At 40.7% G+C, this 20060-nt stretch overlaps 1 protein-coding gene across 2 annotated transcripts in view; it reads left to right on the plus strand.

Moving 5' to 3' along the window:
* ARHGAP26 (Rho GTPase activating protein 26) overlaps window positions 1-20060 on the plus strand; it is a gene marked incomplete at its 5' end in the record, with an annotated part of 471037 nt that overhangs the window by 358693 nt on the left and 92284 nt on the right. For both annotated transcript variants that reach the window (XM_082652237.1, XM_082652238.1), the window contains one exon: window positions 2305-2464. In XM_082652237.1, coding sequence (XP_082508363.1) covers window positions 2305-2464 — 160 coding nt within the window. The remainder of the gene's footprint in view (window positions 1-2304; window positions 2465-20060) is intronic.

Consider the following 20060-nt stretch of genomic DNA (forward strand, 5'->3'; position numbering starts at 1 on the left):
ATCTTCCCGCACCAGGGCCCAAACCCGTGTCCCCTGCATTGGCAGGCGGATTCTTAACCACTGCGCCACCAGGGAAGCCCTCATCCCCTTTTTTAAAAGATGAGGAACCCAAAGCTTAAACACTGAGTCCCTTGCTCAGGGACCCAGAGCTGGGAGGTGACAGAGGGCTTAGAGGTGAGTTGGAAAAGCTGTGCTACATCATAGGAGTTTGACATTAAAAACAGTGGAGCCCACCAGTGGTTTATGGTCACCATTATCAGAACGTTCCAGCTCTGCAAGCGTCGCTGAACACTTGCACATACACTGTGTCACTGTGTTCTCTCTCAGTGACCCAGTGAGGTGTGAGGCCATTGTAGTTTTCAACAGAGGACTGCCTTGAGTGGAGCTAAGTTGTAGACGGTAGCTGGTGGTGGCAGGCAGGGTGCAGCAAACCCAGAGAGTCTAGTCAGAGAGCCTCGTTAAGAGGCTGTTGCTTTAGTCAGATTGTGTTGAGAAGCGTGATGGTGAAAGTGATCATCGTCCAAACCCTATATTTTTATATTGGTCTACAATTTAAAAGTGCTTTCATACATAAATAGCTTGTTGATTCATTTACACAGGGACTTTTGTGACAAGAAGGTAAGTCTACTGACTTGGCTTATTTGGGAGGGGAAGTATAAAGGCATGGAATTCACTTCCTGCACAAAGGAACTGATGTTGAAAGTAGTGGTGTTACAAGCAGCTTGTAAACATGCAGACTTACTGATTGACTGAGGCCCAGAACCAAAGCCTTTCCCCTTTGCCAGCCTTTCCCCTTGCTTTAACGCTTTCAGACTAGAAACCTGATACAGTTTTGGGTAGAATGGAAAACTATAAGTAACATCAGGAGATTCAGCTAGAACTCAGAAAATGTTTGTAAAATATTATTACTTGGACCAGAAACAGGCCAAGGCATCAGTGGAAACATCTCCTTGCTGCAGGTATTGTTTAGCAATCAGAAAGCAAGTTCCCTTCCTGACTGGGCTGTTTCACAGTTCACGTTTCATAGACTTAACCATCCCTTTCAGAGGAGGAGCTTTTTATGAAATCAGACGTTTAGCCCTAGAAAACGAAAGAAAAATACACATCTGCTGATAAAATTGGTTAATGTAGTGTTCAGTAAAGGCTCAGTTTCAAAACCAGCAGTTAAAGCAGTAGAACCTCTTTTTCCTCCTACAAAATAGAAGTATCCAAGAGAAACAGTGTAAACATTTATAGAATTGTGTGAAAAACAAATACTCAGTATAAATAGCACTAAGTGCTAGGGAGGTATGTCTGTGCAAACTGGCATCTCTGCCCAATTTCTCTCTAGTTTCTAGTAATGAATAGTTTCCTTCTTCTAACAGGTGGAAATATTAGGTGGAAGCCTCTAATATTTTCTTAACAATACTGAATGGCCTTAACTTTTAACTTATTTGTTGTCAATAGATAATTGGTATATTTTTGTACATGGGGCCAGCAAATGAACAATGAAATTTTATGGCTAGGTCATGGTGCCCTGGGTGTGGAGTTCAGATATATGTTTCGAGTAGTTGTTTATCCAGAAATATGCATATGTGTTTAGCAGTTTACTCAGCCCCAATACTCCTGACCCTGTGTGTTCCTTGGACTTTGAGAGTAAGTGGCAATATAAACACAGCCATATACATGGATGTATAGTAGTGCATTTTTATTTCTGTTTATGCAGAAATGTTTGGCTTAACGTAAGCCACGTGTCTACTATGATGGGGCTTTAATACTTTGAGCCTAAAGTGCTGAATTTCCTGACCGAGATCTACCCATTTAAAAAAATTAGGTCTATTTTGGGCCTATATTTGCAAATGTATTAAAGCCGTCAGGAGTTTTTAATCTTTGCAGTAGAGAAAATGCTAATGATCACAGCGGTTTAAGCAGCAGCCAAGTTTAAAAGTTGTAACTAAGAGGGATTAGCAGTTACCTGGATTTGCAGAATAGGGATTCAGATGTGCAAAGGTTCACATTTTGGAAGGCAAGCTGCTTTGGTTGGTTGGTTGGTTGGTTGGTTGGTTGTTTTAGGCAAAATGGGAATTGTAAGGAGTGTCGTATCCTGAAATAGCAAAACAGCCCAAACACTGGAGATTTCTGAACCTTTGGTAGACGAAAATAGGAGCAGAAAAGTCTCTCTTTGGACTCCAGAGGCGTCCGAACATGTCCCCAGATCTGGCTCCTACCAGATGAGGCGTCTGAAGATGGGAAGGGTACAGGAGGTCAGCTGTCCACTCATACACTATTTCTCTCATTTGTGCCATTTCTTTTCCTTCCTACCAGCGTTGCTAACAACCACAAGCAGAATTTGATGACGGTGGCAAACCTTGGCGTGGTGTTCGGACCCACCCTGCTGCGTCCTCAGGAAGAAACGGTAGCAGCCATCATGGATATCAAGTTTCAGAACATTGTCATTGAGATCCTAATAGAAAATCATGAAAAGGTAATATATCATTGGTCACCACAGGTGGAGAATTTACTTGGGGGGGAGCTGAGTTGAAACTGGCCTACAGGGTTGACTGAGGTTCACATCAGTGGTGGCTTTTACACTGTAGTGATGATGACTAAGTTGCTGGTGGTGGTATGGTGGCGGTGATAGTCATCTTGGGATTGCAGCAGTGGCAACGGTGGCGGTTGTGGTGACGGTAGTGGCGGACAACATATTGGGCATTTCTTTTGTAATAGGAACTGTGTGCTAAGCACTTTACATATGCTGTCCTTTTAACCTCATAACAATGCAGTGAAGGAGGTACTACTAGGAGGCTCATTTTGAAAATGCCCTTTACCCATTTGTTTTTTTTTCACTTGGTTGTCCTCTTATGAATTTTTGAGTTTTTTTAAAACATTAGAATAGTAAACTATTTTCATGTGTTTCAAATATTTTTCCTAACCTATAGTTTCTTTATAGTTTTATAAATGGTGTATTGTTTCATACCGTGTGTGGGCGGGGGGGCGTGTCTGTCTTTTCCTTTAGGGCATTGGAGTTTCTGGTCTGTCTTAAGAAGGTTGCCCTCACCCCACATAATGAAGTATGTCAACACAGCTGCCCTTAAAAACTGGGGTAGAGGGACATGAAACTCCACCCATCTGTCCCACCTCAGTTCCTGGTAGCACATCTCTCTGAAGCTTCTCAGAAACTGCAGGGCACCATTTGACAGCCCAGGGTGCTGGGATATAATAAAAATGCTGTTTCTCCTAAATAAAACCTTTACCTAGAAAGGTGAATGGATCGCACTAGGTCACCTGCCAAATAAATCTAGCATCTGACCGCTAACCACCTGCACTGATGACACTCCAAAATAAGCCATCATCAGCTCTCATCTGGATTTTTACAGGAGCCTCCTAATTTTTGTTTCCCTGTTCCCACGCTTGGCCTGTCTATTCCGATGTCAGCCACCAGAATGAGGTTTTTTTAGTGTTAGATCAAATAGTATCAGTTGTCTGCTAAGAACCGTCCAGTGGCTTCGCATTTCACAGAGTGAAAGTCAGAGCTCTCCCAGGAGCCTTGAATGTCCTACAGGGTCTATGCTCTCCCCTCTGTTACTTGCCTCGTCTCACCTCCTACAGCCCTCTCCCTGAGTTCCCTCCTACGGCCACCTCGACTGCCTTGCTGGTCCTTGCCCATGGCACACACTCCCACCTCAAGGGCTATGCAGTTACCGTTTGCAGTGCCTGGAACGCTCTTCCTCCTGGCATACTTCTTCACCTCCTTCAAGCCTAAGTGAGGCCCACCGACATCTCTCTATTTTAAATTGCGAACAGTCTCAACCCCGGCATTCCCCCTCCCCTTGATCATGCCGTCTCTCTCCTTACCACTTTCTGGCATACTATATAATTTACTTATTGATTACACCTATTGCCTTTCTGGCCTCTTGTAGAATGTGTGTATCATGAAAGCAGGGACTTTAGTCTGTTTTCTTCTGTGCTTTGTCCCCAGTTCCTCAGTATGTGCTCAGTGTATGTGTTGGATGAATGGGTGGGCTCCTGTGGTAGCTAAGCTCCAAAGTGGCTCCTGGTAACCCCTGTCTCCTAGTAGTCGCTCCCTTGTGTATCCTCTTCCAACTGTGAATAAGCGATCAGCACTGATCCCAATGTGATCAGTAGGAATTGATCAATAGGAAATTGCAAAAATAATGGTCTGTGACTTTGCTGAGCAGTCCTAAGACCTTGTCGCATTTGCCTTGGTTTCTGGACTTGTTCACTCCGGGGCAAGCAAGCCACCATGCTGTGATGGTGGTCACACAGCCCAGTGGAGAGAAAGTGAGGCTGCCTACCAACAACCAGACCAAGTTGCCAGCCATGTGTGAGTCAGCCACTCTGGAAGTGAATGGTCATGCCTTCAGATGATATAGCCCCAACCGACACCTTGAGTGCAACCGCATAAGAGACCACTGAGCTAGCCTTCTCCTGACTCGCAGAAAGTGGTAGAAATACTAAATGCTTTAAACCACTAAGTTTGGGGGATAATTTGTTATAGAGCATTAGTAATTACTAAAGAATCTCTGAATATAAACTTTCACAGAGTAACAGAGATCTCCTGCAAAATTGTGTAAACAACATAGCCTTTTTCTGACATGGTTAATAAAGAGATATGAAATCAGATAATTTATTTGAAGAAATTATCTTCTCTTTCTCTCAAACTTTGGACTCTGTCCAACCACTTCCCACAAATATAGTAAATCAGGTATAAAAGAAGATTATGTTACGTATGGTGAAAATTAACTTGGAAAAAGGGAATATAATCAAATAGCAGTTAATAACATGTTTTCTAAAAACAAAACACTCGGATTTAAATCTGTTACCTCTTAATAGCTATGTGACTATGAGCAGATTACTCAGCCTCTCTATGCTCATAAAAGTACTTTCAGTACAGTGTAACTGCTGTGACAAATAACCCCAAAATATCAGTGACTCAGGACAATAGAAGTTTATCTCTTGCTCACATACCAGTTTACTGTGGGTATTCTGAGGGTGGGGTACTGCACCGTGATTCAGCAACCCAGGTTCCTTCCATCTTGTAGCTCTGCCTTCTGCTCTGCAGATCTCTACAATCGACCAGTTGGTGGGGGAAATGAGAGAGCAAGGAGGATTGAGTAAGATTATATGGGCCAAGCCTAGAAGATGCTTTCCTTATTTTCACCGCCGTTCCATTGGCAGAACTCAGTCATGTGACCCCATCCAACTGCAAGGGAGGCTGGGAAAGCACCCAACTGTGCAGAGCAAAGGGAAGCAAGTTTGATGACCAGCTAGCCAGTGAGCCACCTCCCTTATTCTGTTGTGTTGTGAGGATTAGATAAGGTGATTTACATAAAAGACTTAGCCAAGAATCCAGCCAGGAGTAAGTGTCAGTAACTGTAATACAGTCAATAACTGTAATCTGTCTCAACAGAATTCTCTGAAAATAGAGCATAAGTCCATCTCTGAGTGTCACATATGCCCCTTTCTCAAAATGATAATTTTTAAACTTAATCTTTTGTTAAATAAAATAATATTAAATGTTGAGACAGATTTCTAAGGAGTTTGATTATGTTTCATGTCCCTAAGGGGCATATACGAGCTTACAGCAGGCAACATCTAATGATTTTTGAACCTTAACAGTTTTTTGGTGTCCTTGGGCCCTTAAAGCCAGAAAACATTCAAAAGTAGTGTGATAGAAAAAAGACCGGATACTGCTAATAACAATATTAAAACTTGTGTAAACAAGCAGCCATCCCGCCTTGAGCACAAAATATAGAAATAGAAATGAAATATGAAATGCATGGCCAGGCCTGCAAGTATATGGGCAGGAACTGGTGAAAATACTCATCTGATTTGGTGGATTATAAATTATGTTCCTCTATGCTGTGTATCTGGTGAGGTACATATTAAAAGAGTATTACAGTGCTTCATTATATGTTCTTCTTCATTAGTCTCTGCGAGAGAGTGAGATGATTCACAGCGAGATTTATGTTCCTGTGGAAGCCAGTGCAGGAGTGTCAGTGGAAACATTCCTAGGATGAAGGCTGCAGCAGAGTGTATGTCTCCAGTCCTGAGGGAGCTAGTGTACCACCACGATAGAGGTTTTTAACCTGGGATCCATGATGGGCCAATGTTATATGCAAGACCTGTGTACGTACATGATTCTGGGAAGAAGGTCGTTAATATTCATCAGGTTTGCCTTTCTGGTGAAAACAACTTAGAATAAGGCAGTTTGACTCCTTTTCAAATGTCGTTTCAGGCCTGATCTGGTATAAAGTTAGCAGATGCTGCCTTAGCCTCCTTTGGAAACCTGTGATGTTCACCTCACAGGAACCCAAAGCATACATGGCCACGCCCTGAGAGCCCCTGGCTTTCTGGAGACAATGCTTTGGAGGAATTTCCTGCCAAGGGAATTTAACATTATCCATCAACAGAGCATGTTTTTGTCCTCAGGTGAATATTGTTATCTTCCTTTAAAATCCACAATATGAAGATCTTAGTTAACAGTATTTAATGAGCGTTCCCTTAGGCTTGGCTGTAATTTTCTAGAGATATAAATGCACACACAAATGTCGTAAGTGACTACTTCTCTAACTTTCTTGTCGGAAGTTGGACGAAATCCTGAAACCTCACTTGAAGAAATGCTTTCCAACAGCATCATTTCATCCTGTCCCCCCACAAGCGTTTGATAGCAAATGCCCCCTTTCTTGAACAAGCCCTAATACAGGTCTTAACTGTATGTCTCCCACAGTTAGTGGTATAATACTCTCTCTTGTGTTGTTAAGAACATTTTACATGAGATGTGTACTTTGTGCCTTGGAATAAAATTGGGAGGGACCCAGGAATAAGTAGAAGACAGCACAGATGGAGGGTATAGAAACCCAGGCATGTAGCCTTTGGAGCCACTCAGAGAGAGAGAGAGAGAGAGAACTGTAAGATGTCTGTTTCAGTTGTCTGTTTCAGTTATCTGTTGCTTCATAACAGATCATCTACAAACCTAGTGACGTAAAACAGCAATGACTTGTTTTGCTCACACATCTGTGGACCAGAAATCTGGGGAGGGCTCATGTGTGTTCCAAGCTGCAGTGGTTTTACTGCAACTGGTGGATCCAAGATGACCTTACTCCACATGTCTGGGACCTTGGTACTAGCTGTTGGCTAGGACACCTTGGCCCTCCTCCACATGCCCTCTCTCTCCATGAGATCTCTCATCATTTAGTAGTCTAGGCCAAACTCAAGAGGGCAAACACAGAAGCTGCAAGATCTCTGAAATCCTAGGCCTAGAATAGACAAAGTGTCACTTCAGCTACATTCTGTTGGTCAAAGCAAGTCACAACTCCAGCCAGATTGAAGGGGCAGGAAATAGACCCCACCTCTGGATGGGAGGAGGAGTGTGCATGCACAGGCGTGGGAGGAATTGTGGGCTGCCGTTTTCGCAGATGATCTCCAAGAATGCCTCACTCCCCATCACTGGAAGGTTTGCATGTAGTTCCCACTGGACAGGCTTTCCTTTCTTATTGGTGGCTGCAACTGCTCAGCGTTTCTTTTTTTTTTTTTTTTTTAAACATGTGAACATATCCCCCCCCCCTTTTCTTATTGGAGTATAATTGCTTTACAATGTTGTGTTAGTTTCTGCTGTACAAGCGAAGTGAATCAGCTATATGTATACATATATCCCCTCCTTCTTGGACGTCCCTCCCAGCCTCCCCCGCAATCCCACCCATGTAGGTCATCACAGAGCATCGAGCTGAGCTCCCTGCACTATACAGCAGGTTCCCACTAGCTATCTCTTTTACACATGGTAGTATATTTATGTCAAACCTAATCTCCCAATTCATCCCACCCTCCCCTTCCCCCCTGTGTCCACACGTCCATTCTCTATGTCTGTGTTTCTATTCCTGCCCTGCAAATAGGTTCATCTGTACCATTGTTCTAGATTCCACATATATGCATTAATATATGATATTTGCTTTTCTCTTTCTGACTTACTTCACTTTGTATGACAGACTCTAGGTCCATCCACAAATGACCCAATTTCATTGCTTTTGATGGCTGAATAATATTACATTGTATGTATGTACCACATCTTCTTTATCCATTCATCTGTTGATGGACATTTAGGTTGCTTCCATGTCCTGGCTATTGTAAATAGTGCTGCAGTGAATATTGGGGTACATGTGTCTTTTTGAATTATGGTTTTCTCAGGGTAAAGGCCCAGTAGTAGGATTACTGAGTCATATGGTAGTTCTGTTGTTAGTTTTTTAAGGAACCTCCATACTGTTCTCCATAGTGGCAGTATCAATTTACATTCCCACCAACAGTGCAAGAGGGTTCCCTTTTCTCCACACCTTCTCCAGCATTTATTGTTTGTAGATTTTTTGATGATGACCACTCTGACCAGTGTGAGATGATATGTCATTGTAGTTTTGATTTGCATTTCTCTGATAGTGATGTTGAGCATCTTTTCATGTGCCTCTTGGCCATCTGAGTGTCTTCTTTGGAGAAATGTCTATTTAGGTCTTCTGCCCATTTTTGGATTGGGTTGTGTGATTTTTTTTGATATTGAGCTTGCATGAGCTGCTTGTAAATTTTGGAGATTAATCCTTTGTCAGTTGCTTTGTTTGCAAATATTTTCTTCCATTCTCAGGGTTGTCTTTTTGCCTTGTTTATGGTTTCCTTTGCTGTGCAAAAGCTTTTAAGTTTAATTAGGTCCCATTTGTTTATTTTTGGTTTTATTTCCATTTCTCTAGGAGGTGGATCCAAAAAGATATTGCTGTGATTTATGTCAAAGAGTGTTTTCCCCTAAGAGTTTTATAGTGTCCGGTCTTACATTTAGGTCTTAAATCCATTTTGAGTTGACTTTCGTGTATGGTGTTAGGTAATGTTCTAATTTCATTCTTTTACATGTAGCTGTCCAGTTTTCCCAGCACCACTTATTGAAGAGACTGTCTTTTTTCCATTATATATTCTTGCCTGCTTCATCATAGATTACTTGACCATAGGTGTGTGGGTTTATCTCTGGGCTTTCTATCCTGTTCCATTGATCTATTTTTCTGTTTTTGTGCCAGTACCATATTGTCTTGCTTACTGTAGCATTGTAGTATAGTCTGAAGTCAGGGAGTCTGATTCCTCCAGCTCCATTTTTTTTTTTCTCAAGATAGCTTTCACTATTCGGGATCTTTTGTGTCTTCATACACATTTTAAGATTTTTTTGTTCTAGTTCTGTGAAAAATGCCACTGGTAATTTGATAGGGATTGCATTGAATCTGTAGATCGCTTTGGGTAATATAGTCATTTTCACAATATTGATTCTTCCAATCCATGAACATGGTATATCTCTCCATCTGTTTGTGTCTTCTTCGACACAGACAGGTCTTTTACCTCCTTAGGTAGATTTATTTCTAGGTATTTTATTCTTTTTGTTGCAGTCGTAAATGGGATTGTTTCTTTAATTTCTCTTTCTGATCTTTCGTTTTCAGTGTATTGGAATGCAAGAGATTTCTGTGCATTAATTTTGTATCCTGCAACTTAACCAAATTCATTGATTAGCTCTAGTAGTTTTCTGGTGGCATCTTTAGGATTTTCTATGTATAGCATCATGTCATCTGCAAACAGTGATGGTTATACTTCTTCTTTTCCAATTTGTATTTCTTTTTCTTCTCTGACTGCCGTGGCTAGGACTTTCAAAACTATGTTGAATAATAGTGGTGAGAGTGGACATCCTTGTCTTGTTCCTCATCTTAGAGGAAATGCTTACAGTTTTTCACCGTTGAGAATGATGTATGCTGTGGGTTTGTCGTATATGGCCTTTATTATGTTGAGGTAGGTTCCCTCTTTGCCCACTTTCTGGAGAGTTTTTATCATAAATGGGTATTGAATTTTGTCAAAAGCTTTTTCTGCATCTATTTAGATGATCATATGGTTTTTCTCCTTCAACTTGTTAATATGGTTAATCACATTGATTGATTTGCATATATTGAAGAATCCTTGCATGCCTGGGATAAATCCCACTTGACCATGGTGTATGATCCTTTTAACGTGTTGTTGGATTCTGTTTGCTGGTATTTTGTTGAGCATTTTTGTATCTATATTCATCAGTGATATTGGTCTGTAATTTTCTTTTTTTGTGATATCTTTGTCTGGTTTTGGTATCAGGGTGATGGTGCCCTTATAGAACGAGTTTGGGAGTGTTCCTCCCTCTGCAATTTTTTGGAAGATTTTGAGAAGGATGGATGTCAGCTCTTCTCTAAATGTTTGATAGAATTCTCCTGTGAAGCCATTTGGTCCTGGACTTTTGTTTGTTGGAAGATTTTAAATTACAGTTTCAATTTCCTTACTTGTGATTGGTCTGTTTATATTTTCTGAATCTTCTTGGTTCTGTCAATGGTCTTCTGTTTCTCCTCAGAACTGCCATTTTTTACATAACCAGGGGGCATGCAACATTTGGTGGTAGTGACAAGTTCAGTCCTCACATACCCTTTGTAAGCCTCAGTATGGAGAGCTAACTCATCAGTGTCTAAAACTGGGAAAACGTCTTTGGTTTTAAAATTGACATTTAGAAGAGAGTGAGTTTTTTCCTGGTGAGAAAATTCAGTTTCTCTTTCCTCATAAAACATCTTTTTTGAAGAGAAGAAAAAAGGCTTCTGTGTTTTAACTGGCTAAATCATATGGCCTTTCCTCTCCGCCCCTCCCCTTTCTTCTCCTCCCCCTCCTCCCTCTCCCTCATAGTTTACTAAGGATTAACACTAGACATTCAGACAAAGGGTTAAAAATGAAGATAACTCCTGAACTGCTTTATGTTGTCCCTGGCACATCCACACACCCTCAAGACAGCACCTGTTTAGAAGCGAGAAGAGCCTGAACCAAGATGGCGGAGTAGAAGGACATGCTCTCACTCCCTCTAGGGAGAACACCAGAGTCACAACTAACTGCTGAACAATCATCGACAGGAAGACACTAGAACTCACCAAAAAAGAAACCCCACATCCAAAGACAAAGGAGAAGCCACAAAGAAACAGTAGGAGGGGCGCAATCACAATAAAATCAAATCCTATAACTGCTGGGTGGGTGACTCTCAAACTGGAGAACACTTATACCACAGAAGGCCACCCACTGGAGTGAAGGTTCTGAGCCCCACATCAGGCTTCCCAACCTGGGGGTCTGGCAACGGGAAGAGGAATTCCTAGAGAATCAGAGTTTGAAGGCTAGCGGGATTTGATTACAGGACTCTGACAGGACTGGGGGAAACAGTGACTCCACTCTTGGAGGGCACACACAAAGTAGTGTGTGCATTGGGACCCAGGGGAAGGAGCAGTGACCCCAAGGGAGACTGAACCAGACCTACATGCTAGTGTTGGAGGGTCTCCTGCAGAGGCAGTGGGTGGCTGTGGCTCACTCTGAGGACAAGGATACTGGCAACAGAAGTTCTGGGAAGTACTCCTTGGAGTGAGCCCTCCCAGAGTCCACCATTAGCCCCACCAAAGAGCCTGCACGCTCCAGTGTTGGGTCGTCTCAAGCCAAACAACTGACAGGGAGGGAACCCAGCCCCACCCATCAGCAGTCAAGGGGATTAGAGTTTTACTGAGCTCTGCCCACCAGAGCAACAGCCAGCTCTACCCACCACCAGTCCCACTCATCAGGAAACTTGCACAAATCTCTTAGACAGCCTCATCCACCAGAGGGCAGACAGCAGAAGCAAGAAGAACTACAGTCCTGCAGCCTGTGGAACAAAAAACACATTCACAAAAAGACAGACAAGGTGAAAATGCAGAGGGCTATGTACCAGATGAACAAGATAAAACCCCAGAAAAACAACTAAATGAAGTGGAGATAGGCAACCTTACAGAAAAAGAATTCAGAATAATGATAGTGAAGGTGATCCAGGACCTCGGAAAAAGAATGGAGGCGAAGATCGAGAAGATGCAACAAATGTTTAACAAAGACCTAGAAGAATTAAAGAACAAACAAAGAGAGATGAACAATACAATAACTGAAATGAAAACTACACTAGAAGGAATCAACAGCAGAATAACCGAGGCAGAAAAACAGATAAGTGACCTGGAAGACAGAATGGTGGAATTTACTGCTGCGGAACAGAATAAAGAAAAAAAAAAGAAAAGAAATGAAGACAGCCAAAGAGACCTCTGGGACAACATTAAACACAGACACATTCGCATTTTAGGGGTCCCAGAAGCAGAAGAGAGAGAGAAATGACCTGAGAAAATATTTGAAGAGATTATAGTCAAAAACTTCCCTAACATGGGAAAGGAAATAGCCACCCTAGTCCAGGAAGCGCAGAGAAGAAGATATAACAATTATAAATATATATGCACCCAACATAGGAGCACCTCAATACATAAGGCAATACATAAGGCAACTCCTAACAGCTACAAAAGAGGAAACCAACAGTAACACAATAATAGTGGGGGACTTTAACACCTCACTTACACCAATGAACAGATCATCCAAAATGAAAATAATTATGGAAACACAAGCTTTAAATGACATAACAGACCAGATAGATTTAATTGATATTTATAGGACATTCCATCCAAAAACAGCAGATTACACTTTCTTCTCAAGTGTGCATGCAACAGTATCCAGGATAGATGACATCTTGGGTCACAAATCAAGCCCCAGTAAATTTAAGAAAATTAAAATCATATCAAGCATCTTTTCTGACCACAACGCTATAAGAGTAGATATCAATTACAGGAAAAACCCTGGAAAAAATAGAAACACATAGAGGCTAAACAATATGTTACTAAATAACCAAGAGATCACTGAAGAAATCAAAGAGGAAATCAAAAAATACCTAGAGACAAATGACAATGAAAACACAATGATCCAAAACCTATGGGATACAGCAAAAGCAGTTCTAAGAGGGAAGTTTATAGCTATACAAGCCTATCTCAAGAAACAAGAAAAATCTCAAATAAACAATCTAATAGTACACCTAAAGGAACTAGAGGAAGAAGAATGAACAAAACCCAAAGTTAGCAGAAGGAAAGAAATCATAAAGATCAGAGCAGAAATAAATGAAATAAAAACAAAGAAAACAATAGCAAGGATCAATAAAACTAAAAGCTTGTTCTTCGAGGAGATAAACAAAATTGATAAACCATTAGCCAGACTCATCAAGAAAAAGAGGGAGAGGACTCAAATCAATAAAATTAGAAATGAAAAAGGAGAAGTTACAACAGACACCGCAGAAATACAAAGCATCCTAAGAGACTACTACAAGCAACTCTATGCCAATAAAATGGACAACTTGGAAGAAATGGACAAATTCTTAGAAAGGTATAACCTTCCAAGACTGAACCAGGAAGAAATAGAAAATATGAACAGACCAATCACAAGTAATGAAATTGAAACTGTGGTTAAAAATTTCCAACAAACAACTGTCCAGGAGCAGATGGCTTCACAGGTGAATTCTATCAAACATTTAGCAAAGAGCTAACACCCATCCTTCTCAAACTCTTCTGAAAAGTTGCAGAGGAAGGAACACTCCCAAGCTAATTCTATGAGACCACCATCACCCTGATACCAAAACCAGACAAAGATCCTACAAAAATGAAAATTACAGACCAATATCACTGATGAATATAGATGCAAAAATCCTCAACAAAATACTAGCAAGCAGAATCCAACAACACATGAAAAGGATCACACACCAAGATCAAGTGGGATTTATCCCAGGGATGCAAGGATTCTTCAATATACGCAAGTCAATCAATGTGATACACCATATTAACAAATTGAAGAATAAAAACCATATGATCATCTCAATAGATGCAGAAAAAGCTTTTGACAAAATTCAACACCCATTTATGATAAAAACTCTCCAGAAAGTAGGCATAGAGGGAACCTACCTCAACATAATAAAGGCCATATAAGACAAACCCACAGCAAACATCATTCTCAATGGTGAAAAACTGAAAGGATTTGCTCTAAGATCAGGAACAAGACAAGGATGTCCACTCTCACCACTATTATTCAACATAGTCTTGTAAGTCCTAGCCACAGCAATCAGAGAAGAAAAAGAAATAAAAGGAATACAAATTGGAAAAGAAGAAGTAAAGCTGTCACTGTTTGCAGATGACATGATACTATGCATAGAGAATCCTGAAGATGCCACCAGAAAACTACTAGAGCTAATCAATGAATTTGGTTAAGTTGCAGGATACAAAATTAATGCACAGAAATCTCTTGCATTCCTATATACTAATGATGAAAAATCTGAAAGAGAAATTAAGGAAACACTCCCGTTTACCATTCAACAAAAAGAATAAAATACCTGGGAATAAACCTACCTAGGGAGACAAAAGACCTGTATGCAGAAAACTACAAGACACTGATGAAAGAAATTAAAGATGATACCAGCAAATGGAGAGACATACCATGTTCTTGGATTGGAAGAATCAGTAATGTGAAAATGACTATACTACCCATAGCAATCTACAGATTCAATGTAATCCCTATCAAATTACCAATGGCATTTTTTACAGAACTAGAACAAAAAACTTAAAATGTGTATGGAGACACAAAAACCCTGAATAGCCAAAGCAGTCTTGAGGGAAAAAAGCAGAGCTGGAGGAATCAGACTCCCTGACTTCAGACTATACTACAAAGCTACAATAATCAAGACAATATGGTATTGGCACAAAAACAGAAATATATATGGAACAAGATAGGAAGCCCAGAGATAAACCCACGCACCTATGGTCAGCTAATCGATGACAAAGGAGGCATGAATATACAATGGAGAAGGGACAGTCTCTTCAATAAGTGGTGCTGGGAAAACTGGACAGCTACGTGTAAAAGAATTAAAGTAGAACACTCCCTAACAGCATACACAAAAATAAACTCAAAATGGATTCGAGACCTAAATGTAAGACCAGACACTATAAAACTCTTAGAGGATAACATAGGAAGAGCACTCTGTTAACATAAATCACAGCAAGATCTTTTTTGACTCACCTCCTAGAGTAATGGAAATAAAAGCAAAAATAAACAAATGGGACCTAATGAAACTTCAAAGCTTTTGCACAGCAAATGAAACCATAAACAAGACGAAAAGACAACCTTCTGAATGGGAGAAAATATTTGTAAATGAATCAGTGGACAAAGGATTAATCTCACCAATATATAAACAGCTCATGCTGCTCACTATTAAAAAAACAAACAACCCAATCCAAAAATGGGCAGAAGACCTAAATAGACATTTCTCCACAGAAGACATACAGTTGGCCAAGAAGCACATGAAAAGCTGCTCAACATCACTAATTATTAGAGAAATGCAAGTCAAAACTACAATGAGGTATCACCTCACACCAATTAGAATGGGCATCATTAGCAAATCTACAAACAACAAATGCTGGAGAGGGTGTGGAGAAAAGTGAACCCTCTTGCACTGTTGGTGGGAATGTAAATTGGTACAGCCACTATGGAGAACAGTATGGAGGTTCCTCAAAGAACTAAAAATAGAATTACCATATGACCCAGCAGTCCCACTACTTGGCATATACACAGAGAAAACCATAATTCAAAAAGACACATGCACCCCAGTGTTCATTGAAGCAGTATTTACAATAGCCAGGTCATAGAAGCAACCTAAATGCCTATCGACAGATGAATGGATAAAGAAGATGTGGTACATATATACAATGGAATATTACTCAGCCATAAAAATGAACGAAGTTGGATCATTTGTAGAGACGTGGATGCATCTAGAGACTGTCATACAGAGTGAAGTAAGTCAGAAAGAGAAAAACAAATATCGTATATTAACGCATATATGTGGAACCTAGAAAAATGGTACAGCTGCAGCGGTTTGCAGGGCAGAAATTGAGACACAGATGTAGAGAACAAACCTATGGACACCAAGGGGGGAAGCAGCGCGGGGGGGGGGGCGGTGGCGTGATGAATTGGGCGATTGGGATTGACATGTATATACTGATGTGTATAAAATTGATGACTAATGAGAACCTGCTGTATAAGAAAATAAATAAAAGAAAATTCAAAAATTCAAAAAAAGGAGACAGAAGCTTGTTTACAAAAAGAAGAAAAAAGAGAGCACCTGTTTGTCTAGAAACATCCCCTGCTGATCATCTCTTGTCACAGAGATCCCACCTGTCTCTTGTTCATGGGAGCCTTAGTGATGTGTTTCTCAAAGACATTCAATTTGGTCAAATTAAGTACGCTAACCACATACTTACCCTGTTGTGATGCTTCAGAAACTTGGTCCTTCACCTCCTGCACAGCCCTGGGGAGGGGAGCAATGTTTGGACCAATTTGTACAAAATATATGTCCCAACGTAAGTGAAGGCAGAGAGGAAAAAGCCAGAAGATAAGGATTATGCATGGGGGTTCCTGATGATTCTTCTTTTTCCATGTTGGTAATACAGACTGATTTATTTACTCAGTTGAAGGTAATGGGTCTTTTTAATGTACATAGTCCAGCAGTACTAAAACTAATGATAGTAATAGTTAACTTTTACTTACAGCTTATTGTCCCCAAGGCATTGTGCTAAGCAGCCTTTTATTCATCATATCATTTATTTTTCACAGCAACACTGTGAGGTCAGTATTTTTAGCTCTATTTTACAAATTTTGAACCTAAAGTCCAGAGAGTTGAAAAAACAGCTTGTTAGGAGAAGAACTAGGGTTGAACTTAGGACTCCTTTCATAACCCAAGCTATTAAATCTATTCTTGTTAATCTCTAATGACTGCATTTATTGAGCACTTACTCTTGACCTGAGATAAATGAGACAGGACCGTGTTTTCCAAGGCCCTCCTGTTTTCTCAGGATATAACTAACCATAATATAGTGTGCTAAGTGGCATCCAGTAAGATGAATAAAGTGTGTGGTCCCACAGAGGAGAAATAATTTAATTCTGCTTGTACCTGGCTCTGACAAATAAATAGACAATTTCTAGGCAGAGCAAGAATGGAGATGGGGGGACAGCCTTCCAGAGGAACATTAATCAGTTAATCAACGTCAATCAGCTCGTGTGTATTAAAACGAAATGGTTGTGAAAGAACTTTGGGTTATGTTAGCAAGTGGTCAGAGATGATGCCAGAGATTGGACTGAGCCTCTCTGTCAAGGGTCTTGAAAGCTATGGGAAGAGGTTGGCATTTACTTCTGAAAAATGGGAGCTCTCAGGGGATTCCAAGTAGAGAGGGAAAATGATTGTATCAGCACTTGAGAAGGACATCCCTGGAAGGTGAACCAGGTTGTTCTCTGGTTGCTGATATCAGAATCACTCACTAAATAAAAACAAAGTCTTGCCCAGAGACTGTAACCTTTGACCTACAGCCTTTACTTATTACAGGGTAGAGTAGGATCCTAATGGCTTTTATTTGGGTCTTTTTGCCAGACTTCCTAAAGGGAAATAGTAGCTCATGGCATCATTTCCCATCAACAGCTCCATACCCTGGACTCGACTTGGATTCTCTGAAAGCTGAAGAACAGACTTCAGAGTCTGGCTCTTTTTATCTGTAGTCAGATTTCAGAGTTAAAAGTTCAGAGGGCAAAGACTTTGGCTCTTTCTCTGTTTGCTTTAGGGTAATAATTTTTTTTATGTAAATTTATTTATTCATTTATTTATTTTTGGCTGTGTTGGGTCTTCGTTTCTGTGCGAGGGCTTTCTCTAGTTGCGGCAAGCGGGGGCCGCTCTTCATCGTGGTGCGCAGGCCTCTCACTGTCACGGCCTCTCTTGCTGCGGAGCACAGGCTCCAGACGCGCAGAGCTCAGTATTTGTGGCTCACGGGCCCAGTTGCTCCGTGGCACGTGGGATCTTCCCAGACCAGGGCTCGAACCCGTGTCCCCTGCATTGGCAGGCAGACTCTCAACCACTGCGCCACCAGGGAAGCTCAGGGTAATAATTATTTTAAGTTACCATTTCTGTATGCACAGAATCTTTACCCAGCTCACACCTTGTCACCCTGAGCCTTAAAACATCAATTAGCCGAATACTTGGGGTTATAGTGGAAGTTATCAATATTTATATGCATCTAGTTAAGATTTCAAAATACTGAACGCTGTCATTGTTCAAGATACCGAAAAGCCCAGAAATTCTGCAATTTCTTATAAGGTTTTCCTTTTATTTCTCTTTTTAAAGGTTAGCTTGCCAATGACTTTGAAAAATTTAAATGTCTAGGAAAAACAATCCTGTCAAGAATCAAACTGCCACCTTTTCATAGATTTGGTTAAACATGAAATCTCAGATTATGTGTATGTCTTAACATCTTCCTGTTAAGTTCCAACCTGTAATAGTAGGATTGTTTTGAACAGTCCACGATGTTTCTTTTGGCTGTGACATTCAAAAGGGTTTCTGCACATGAAGCAGGACCTGGGTGTGCACATGTGCCCATGCACCATGTGCTTTTATCAGTATTGCTCCTTTGAATGACTATTGATGTTTTACAAAATAAGTTATCATGATTCTTTTTCCAGTCCATCAGTAGGCTTTGGAAGAGGTAGGAGTGGTGATCTTTGAGTTGTTAATTCTTAGAAATGCCCAAAGATCAGTGCCCCCTTTTTTTTTTTTTTGCCCCTTTTTAATACATGTTAACTTTTAATCTTATATGTCAAGGAGAAGAGTGAGCAACCATGGATGTCCTTGCTTAACAGCTAGTGTAAGCAGCGAGTCCTAAGCAAACTTGCGTTCCTGTTAACATGGTAGTATCTTCCAAGGTTGTCTTGATTTGAGTTGATTTGGGCCCACCAAACTGCCTTGATCTGCTTTTACCAAGATGTTGGCGGCTTTGGAATCCATTGTATCAGTGTTGGGGTTTGTACACAAAATGTGCATCAATTAATAGAATGCAATTGATTTGAACAGTTTGTGGCAACTGACAAAGTGTTGGGCAGTTGTATTTCATTTCCTTGTTATTTCAATCGGCTGTTGATATGCAAAATTGATGATGGTGATGGTGATGATAATGATGATGATGAAGAAGAATGCCTGCACACTTTACTCTTGTGCCTCATGACCATGGCTTTTTTCATCTGTTCGTTGATTTATTGTTGTTGTTGTTACCTTTCCTTACATTGGTTTCTGAGTATATTCTTTTTGGTCCTGTCCATGTTAGGTTTAGAAATAAGCTAGATTTACTTATATGCTCAGCTGGAATGCTTCTGTCACAGGCTTTTCTTCTATTTGCTGTGTCAAGTGCCATGCAGACAGTTCTTCGTTAGTGTCATAAGGTTGTGGATCTGAACATCTGTATTCTGCAGCACCCCCACCCCCAGCCAATAAAGCCCCAGATAAACCAATCATTGTTTGAGCTCCTTTAATGGTTCTCAAATAAGGGTGGAGTTTTGTTATGTTTTAATCCATTCCTCTCTGTCAGCAAAGAAAACAGGAAATAGAATCTTTCTGGAGATAAGGAAAATCACAGCATCCCATGGATTACCCAGGTTGACTGTATATACTGCCAGTTACTAAATGGAATTGTTTCCTTTTGAGGGACTTTTAATAAAACTACTCCAGCTACTTTCCGAATTGTTGTTCCCTGGGCCAAAATGCTGATATCAACAGGACATCGGACTTCCAACTCTCCTTAAAAAAAAACCTCTCTGTGTCTGTAGCCTCTGAATTTGGCTTCTTAACTGGTATATTAAATGAGCCCTGCTAAGACTTGCCTGGCTTTCCAGCAGAAAGGTGCTGGGTTTATGGCTTCTCGTGCCCTGAGCAGTCCTGTTCTACAGCCTGTGGATAGAAAGAGTGGGTACTGTGTGAGCCATGCTCCGTAGGCCTACTCCTCCACCTCCAAAGCAGATACTCCTCAGACTAACCAAGCCCATAACTTGTTATTATTTTTTGTTACTTGAAACCCTGATACATTTATGTTTTAGGAAAATGCTTAGTCTCTTCTCTTATAGAAGCCTTTCTCTTTTGCCTTGTAATCCTAGGCCTCTGTCATTGATTTATTGTCTCAGAGCTACAGACCAGGAACTCTTCATCATGACCTAATTTTCCTCCCATAAAAATCACAGCACGTAATAAAGAGTATACCACACACGTTACGGGAAGGCTTCTAATCCTTGTACATTGCAGGAGCATGTTACAGATG

Source organism: Grampus griseus (assembly GCF_964374135.1).
Source record: "Grampus griseus genome assembly, chromosome: 3".
NCBI classification, from domain to species: domain Eukaryota; kingdom Metazoa; phylum Chordata; class Mammalia; order Artiodactyla; family Delphinidae; genus Grampus; species Grampus griseus.